Genomic DNA, 8,004 nt, shown 5'->3' on the forward strand with positions numbered 1-8,004 from the left:
CACTGATTTTCTAATATTTTGTTGCTTCCATGACAATTAAAGCTTCAGTAGGCAGACATTTTTTGGCATTATTGGGCAAAAATTAACCTTTCAGCATATTGTAATTCAAGTGTTCTGAGAGAAAACTAGACTTCTGCACCTCCTCATGGCTCTGTTTACAGGCTTTAGAAAATCTAGGGAGACTTTGACCAATCACAGGTCATTTCAGAGAGAGAGCGTTCTTATTGAGCGTTCCTATTGGCTGTGCTCCAGCTAGTGGGCGGTGCTTGGTATTTCCTCAACTGATCTCAACATGGCTGCCGGGTCACAAACTTTCTAATTTTACAGCTAAACAGTACACTACAAGATGATTCTGAAAACATTTGAGTAGAGGAATAAGCATTACAGTAACAGAATATTGATTCATATTTGATCAACGTTGCCTAGTTTGACCGTTTGATCAGAGTTTGCGAGTGATTGACAGCTGCTCAGAGACGGCAAGGCTCCAGCTCGGCTCTGATTGGTTGTTTTCCTCCGGTCTGTGAAATCTTGCAGATGCTGTTAGGAGCACCAGAGGATACATGCTTTTTTTCAGATTACCTATCTCATGCACTACTGTCAGGATATACTTTTTTTATCATATTTGCTCCAAGCTCACCTACTGCTGCTTTAAATATTAATTGTTTCAGTCTGAGAGCTTTTTTTTAATTCTTGTTATTCGACTTTGATTTTGGTAAATAATTTGCTTCTCCTTTCTTTACACAGGCCACAGTGTATCAGGAAGTGTTTCTCTGCCTCCAGCTCTTGTTTGCAGAACTGTGTGTTTTCTTTGGGTTGCCAGGTTTGCCTCTGTCCACCAAGTTCTGGCCACCTTATTTATCTAAGGTCTTTCATCACCTTCTGGTCACTCACAGTGCCCATAAAAATGTTCCACATGTCTGTCGAGTGCCAAAAAAGTTGAAGTTTTGATGCTTCTATAACGTGTGTGTGTGCAGTCTTTCAGAGGGGCTGAGATCCTATAGCCTCCAGGGACACGGGACCTCTATACTCTGACCCCAGCTGGTACACTGAGCTCTCTAGCACTATCAGATAAATGACCAGGACCGGGACGGAGTGTGCGAGGGTGCATGTGTGGTGGGGGGTGCAGGGCTAACAGAAAAAGGAAATGGGATGTGATCAATCAAAGCTAATTCTAGGTCAATGCTCTTCATGTTGAACACATACACACCAACCCCCCCTACACCTTTCACCATAGCTGGGTTGCTTACTATTATGATTTTTTTTTCCAAATCATTGTGGAGAGAACTGATGGATGGGTCTGTGAAAGCACCACTAAAATACCATTCCTAACTCTTAACCCCTTTAAGAGTCATGTAAACAATTCATTTAGCTTCATTCATTATGAAATGTCCAACTTAATAATGAATATCTTGTCTCACTGGATTCTCATCACCATTACTTCCCAGTGTACAGTGTGGCGTAATAGTGTAAACAGGGATGATAGTGTAGGTAGTGTAAAAGTGTATATAGCAATAAGGTAGTATTTATATTAAGGCTAGTCAATATGATTGAAATTAAAGGGACGCCACACAAACTTAACACATCGAGATCAGTTGGCTCGATACGAAGAGCACTGCTCAGCCTGTGAAAATAGTTGAATAATGTCCTCTGTGGCTCGAGAGAGAGCTTCCCAAAGTCTGAAATGAATATCTCTGATGATGTCATCGGAGTTATCTAAGCTTGGGCTTTGAAACTACAATTGTTTAAAAGTAATTTACATTGCAAACTAATTAAAACAAATGTGCGTTTACCAGGCATGGCAGGGTCTACAGAGATTATATGAAGTTGCATTATGGGAATTGTAGGTTACAGTGGTTTTGGAGTTTGATATTATGGACAAAAAGTCGGGATATCTCCGTCTCTACTGCTTCAATTTTGACCATTCCTTTTTTTGTCTCTCGTAAGTGCCCCAATTTAATGGAAGTGTAATACACAAGTGTAGTTTCACAGTAGGGCTGGGCGATGTGGCCAAAATCCTCTATACCGATATAGGTCATTTCGTATCTCGATAACGATATATATCACGATATAGCATGTTTTCTGGTAGTTCAATAAATAAATAGTCTATGTGAAATAACCACATGGTAAAACTTATTTTTGTATACAAAAGAAAAGCAAAGAATATTTTCTCATTTAATTTAGAACTTGAGTGCAAAATGAACAGTTTCAAGTGAAATTATATAGAATAATTAATACATATTTCCAGCTATACATATGTGTACATGCATGCACTCAAATACAGAGTAATCAGATTAAAACAATAGTTTGATTTAACTGAGTTTGATCAGATTTTCTGAGAAATGTAGTATGTGTGAGTTAGTATGTGCTTGTTATTATCATTTTAGAGGACGCGATTGTGTATCACGATACCTCGATAGATGATTTCATCACGATATGATTACATTGAACGATAAATTATCATATTGAACTATTGCCCAGCCCTATTCCACAGCACTACTAAGAATATCTTTTAATATGAATATATATCGCGGCACTAGCATTTCAAAATGGGGAGCCGCAGAGATGCCCTGCCCATCATCATATGAGGCATCATATTCTACAAACTTAAGATAACATCTTTGTTTGGTACAGATCCCCGCAAAAATCACACCTTAATTATTTTAATATGTTCTTCAATGAAAATGAGAATGGGGATTCTTGGACAAAATGTTCATCTCTGAGATAAAACATCCTGAAAAACTCCCGATACACATTATGTTCCCAGACACAGGAAACAGAACGTGAACTCGGGGCCATCCTTCGTCTTGTGCAATAATAAAAATGGGGGTGCCCGAATAGATGGCAGAGACAGCAGACACCTCAGAGCTGCATCTCAGTGGGAGTCCCTCCTACAAGGCAGCCAGTATAATTAGCGCTGTCAAAGGAGGTCCCTGAGCGAATGACACAGTCACCCCGATTCATGAGTTGAACACAAGGAAGAGGTGGGACTGGGATATTTACTGGGACGCTAGTTACGGTGTCACTCTTAGGTATGCTTTATGATGCTAAAAGGTCAAAGTTTTACCGTCTTTCTGTGGTGATACAGCATGTGTGTGTGATACGTGTGTGTGTGTGTGCTCAAATACCAGCTCATGCCTTCCTAATACAGCTGACACTATATTCAGCAAGAGAAACAGAAACAATGACAAAGCGTTAGAGGGTAGAGTTAGGATGGAGAACATTACTACCCCCTCCTGACCCCCTTCCTGCTCAACCCCACCCCCACCCCCACCCTCCGAGCCACCAAGCAGAACCAGGAAGTAGCCCAAGAGGACTGGAGGAGCAGAGAGAAAGGAGAAGTGGAGCCCCGGGCGTTCTGTGGGTCACCCCATCACAGGCAGCTGATGCCTGCCTGTGGGAGACAAAGTGTCTGGGTGGGGGTGTGGGGTGGGGGTCCCATAACCCATCATTGCTGCACTGCTCTGAGACTCACCGGTGCACAGAAAGCCAGGATAGCTGATAGCTCTTCTGTTTAATGGAACAAATGCACCTGTATTGCAGGGTGCATGTTTTTATATGTAGAAAATGTACTAAATATACTTCTACGGCTGCAGCTTTCTAGGACAGAATTCTAAGAATGAGATATAGATATGCAGAGCGCCGCCTTATGGACTTTTCGGAAATCAATTCCCATTGGCGCAGCACATTTTTCTACATGCAGACACACAGAGGCCTGCTAAGAATGAGCAGGCTAAGAGAGAGTATAGCTAATTACATGCGAGTCAGCACCACCGGATTTCCATCCACGCTCTCTGTAGCACCTCCAGTGAGATGACAGCAAGTTGGCAAGCCCTGCAGCTGGAGGCTTCTCTCTCTCTCCTCTCCTCCATCCCTCCATCCTCCCAGGATTCCCTCTGTTAGATTACACACTTCGATGTTTCAAACTGCCACTTTCCCGAAAAGCCATCCAAGCCCGCTGTGGGTTTTTGGACCGTGACTGCAACAGCAGCGCAGATGCACGGTGGGGCTATAAGGGTTTGGATGATGCAGTGTGGGTGTTTGTTTTCCCCGACGCTGCTGGAAAAGCTACGAAACCGTCCAATGACAAGTTAATCCACTGCAGTCGTACCTATGCCGGGGCTGAGCATATTAACGCTGCTTTAGGATACGTTATGCTCGTGTGATTCATAGGTATAAGAAAGTGGGGATTTACTGTTATGGTGACTCATGATGAGTCACCTTGTACATATAGACAGAACACAGTCACCAGTATAGTCTTGCTTTATGAAATAGTGAAAGAAAACTTTACTACTAGGGGGTCAAGAGGTCCCTTCGCCAATCAGAATCTCTGAAACGCAACAAAATGGTGGCAGCCAGCCCTTAATATTAACTCCATGTCTTTTGTCAGATGTTAAGCGTCAGCGGTATAACGCCCCTGGCAAGATAAAACCCCAGGTAACCAAGGCATGCAGGAGAGAAACCTTACTGGAAAACATAATGCAAATTAGCACGCAAGCGATTCACACTAAGGCTCCTTTGACCTCCCGATGTCTAGTACGCTTTCAGCTTGTGTGGCCTACAATCAGAGTTATCTAACATTATGGTGAGACAGTCAGTCAGTCAGTCAGTCAGTCATGTCCCTCGCAAAAAAAAAAAACAGCCTCTTCTGCCCATGCTCAGTCATGACAAGGCTTTGACATCACTGTCAGACTAAGAGTGACTAAAACTGACAATCCCCCTTTACCTCAGAGAAAGAGAAATGGGAAAAACACTCAGCTATTGGGGAGGAGGGGAAGGGGAAGAGGGGGGGGGGACGAGGCGGAAAAGGCCTGGGTGATTCACACAGCACGCACGCACCGCAGCGGCCGAGGTAGCCGCGTCTTGGAGTACATGAGTCATGTTTATCATGCAGCAGCAGCGCTAGGTAGGGGGGGGATTGCACAACTTTCACTCCATTATGCTGCTGCTTGCCTTAGTGCAAATGTTTACCTGATGATGGGAAACAGCAGCCTCTAAAATAGCTTGCCAGTGATAGTGGCACACATCTCTCACACTGATGTCACTACAGTAGCCATGCTGGGAGGCTGCAGCAGCACCAACAGGAAACCTGCCACTATAGCAGGAATGTGGATATACTCATCAGCCCAATAGATCTATGCTGCAACACAACATCCCCCCTGTGCATGCTATTCAAGCATGTGCATCCTTTTCATTGAAAAACTACAAGAAAATCTACAGGATGGAAATATTTAAGGGGCAACAACCCTCTCTCTCTTTCATTAACATGGCTTTTCATAATAAGGTCAAACCATTTCTTTAATTTGTGTTTTTTTTATTTATGTTCATGATCAGTGTGTGATACTCCATCATAAAGCAGAAGTTATGGCTCACATACAGTAAAGGTTAAAGCGATGATGGCGGAAACAGTCCGGTCCACCTTAAAAAGTAAAAGCCTCCAGTGGACAGCGCCGTGGTGCTGAAACAGCTCCGAGCGACATCTGTACACAAGAGGAGAGGAGGAGAGATGGAGAAGGGTGGTGGTGGTTGTGGTGATGATGGGGAGGGTGGGGGGGGGGGGGGGGGGGGGGGGGGGGGGGGGGGGACAGGATCTACCGAGACTTTAACGTTGAAATCACACACACCCCGCGTGCACCATTGCCACAAAAACGGGACACCTTAAATGATCTTTCCAGTGTCACATTGTGTAATCTCGGTGACGTTCGCGTGTGGAAAGGTTAAGCATGGTTTGGCGTGCTTTTGACGTGAAAATGGCGCCCGTTGCCTGCTAACCCAGCCCATTATGATATAGTACAGCTATATAGCTACTACAAAGTGGAGGTTTGGAGTGTATATGCCGCATTATAAAACCAGCCATTCAGAGAAAGTGTGTACTAAAAAAGGGAGGAGATGATGAGAACCAGGCGGAGAGGAAGGATTGATCTGCTCCGATACCGGCACACTATTTAGCCTGGATGTCAAAGAGGCAACATGATCCACCAGCCTCTCTATCTCTCTCACACACAATCACAAGAGAGAGACAATTCACACTAGTGTAATAATAACAACCCCACAAACACCCTGGGTTCATCCAGCAACCAGCACACCAGCAGCTCCACAACACTACATCTCCCCCTTACTTTAACATCGACTGTTCCTTCGCGTCCTCCTTCTTCTGTCGGTCCATGACACCGAGGATGATCTTCCTCTCATCCTCGGTGAGGTGGCTGAGGTCCGGCATGTCCGGCATGGCGCCGGCCGCTGAGGAGGCAGCAGCAGCGGCAGCAGCAGCAGCAGCAGCAGCAGCAGCAGGGCCGCCACGGGGCCCGTGTGGAGCAGACATCTTTTACGCACGGTGGCTACAAAAAAGCAACAAAAAAAGCACCGTCAACCAGCAGCATTCTGGGGTTGATATATATTTTGTGTTAGTCTACAAATTGGCGGTGGGGTTTTTGTGCTGGAGGCACCAGGCGGCATGACATCTTGGTTCTAGGAGTAGCCTCTATCAGATGCACATGGATTACACTATGCTGCATGAATAAGCGTCAAAAGATGCATTACATAGATGTATTAAATGCTCATAAAGGGGTTATTAAACATGCTGCAGACGAATGATGTTGGGGGATTCGCAATATTCAAACTGTTGTAGGTTGAAACGCCAAAAAAATGTTTACACACACATAACCGCTCAGGATTAGAGATATATATGCCCCTTTAAAAGAAGTGCACACAGGCTGGAGAGGCTACAACCTTCAGGTATTCCAAACACCATCCTTCCTTCCTTCCAGGGATTAAAAAAAAAAAAAAAAGATACAGATGATAAAAACCAACTCTTGCCTTTTATTTTGCAGTCATGTTAAATCCTGTCTAACCCATCGCTGGCATCCTTTAGAGAGGCTTTACTCGCATGCTGGAATCAGAAAGGATGCTGCCCGACCGGCCCAGTCCTGCTTTGTTTTCGTTTGGGAGCCTCTTAACCCTCCTCTGGCACTCTGCTTAGCTCGCTTTCCACCAGGTTGGTAATTCTTGGAGATTTCTTAAATGCACAAAAATGGATGCAATGAGAGAGAGAGAGAGAGAGAGAGAGAGAGAGAAAGAGAGAGAGAGAGAGAGAGAGAGAGAGAGAGAGGAAAAAAGCTCCAGATAGGAAGAGGAGGCGGAGCAATGGAAACACGTAGGAGAATAAAGCCGAGAGGACGCGCTGGATGTTCATTGACAGCAGGCAGATAGCAGCCGAGAAAACCCGGAGTGGAGGAGCGGAGCGCAGCTGGAGCAGCGGAGCACCAGGAGGAGAGTGATGCATATTTCATAACCAGATCATCATGAGCACTGTGAGAGGAGGAGGTGGTGGGGGGATAAATACAGAACATGACTAGTGACAATGACTGTTACTGCAGGTGTGGCTCCCATCGGTCCTGTTTTTTACGCTTTGATGCCAGCTGATGTGAGAACATGTTGGGATGATAATAAAGCTCAGCTACACACGAGGCCTGTCAGCTGGGTTGATGTACTACACTGTGAGGACATCTTTTTTTTTTTTTACTCAATGGTCAAAATTTTAAAGTAATTTTAAGCACAAATAAGGCAACATTGATGATGGACTCCAGCCTCTTTAAAGGTCCCATATTGTAAAAAAAAAGTGAGATTTTCATGTCTTTTATATTATATAAAGCAGGTTTAAGTGATATATAAATACTGTGAAAATATCAAAACGCTCAATCCACAGAGAAATACACTCAGCCCGTATTCAGAAACTGTGCGTTTGAAACAAGCCGTCAGGATTTCTGTACATTTGTGATGTCACAAATCTACAATATTTAGACAATTTCACGATTACGATCACAATTAAACGTAAACATTCTAAATGTGTCCCAGTTTATTTCCTGTTGCAGTGTATGTGAATGACATCAGCTGACAGGAAGTAAACATGGACCCAAGCTGTTTCCCTAGCAACGCAATTCCGTTGCAATTCCGTCGAAATGCACTAAAAGGGAGCGTTTCTGATAGAGGGTGTATACAGGTATATTC

At 44.2% G+C, this 8,004-nt stretch overlaps 1 protein-coding gene across 13 annotated transcripts in view; it reads right to left on the reverse strand.

Moving 5' to 3' along the window:
• Positions 1 to 7,118, reverse strand: part of rims2a (regulating synaptic membrane exocytosis 2a) — a 183,627-nt gene extending 176,509 nt beyond the window's left edge. For 3 of the 13 annotated variants that reach the window (XM_037783886.1, XM_037783868.1, XM_037783866.1), the window contains exons 1-2: positions 6,814 to 7,112; positions 6,117 to 6,335 (exon numbers count right to left, since the gene is read on the reverse strand). In XM_037783886.1, coding sequence (XP_037639814.1) covers positions 6,117 to 6,319 — 203 coding nt within the window. In that variant the 5' untranslated portion in view covers positions 6,320 to 6,335; positions 6,814 to 7,112. Of the gene's footprint in view, positions 1 to 6,116; positions 6,336 to 6,813 lie in introns of all 13 variants that reach the window. The other 10 variants (XM_037783878.1, XM_037783876.1, XM_037783877.1 and 7 more) reach the window with 5 other exon arrangements.
• Between the last annotated feature and the right edge of the window lie 886 nt (positions 7,119 to 8,004).

Source organism: Sebastes umbrosus, chromosome 11 (genome assembly GCF_015220745.1).
Source record: "Sebastes umbrosus isolate fSebUmb1 chromosome 11, fSebUmb1.pri, whole genome shotgun sequence".
In the NCBI taxonomy this organism is placed as follows: Eukaryota; Metazoa; Chordata; class Actinopteri; order Perciformes; family Sebastidae; genus Sebastes; species Sebastes umbrosus.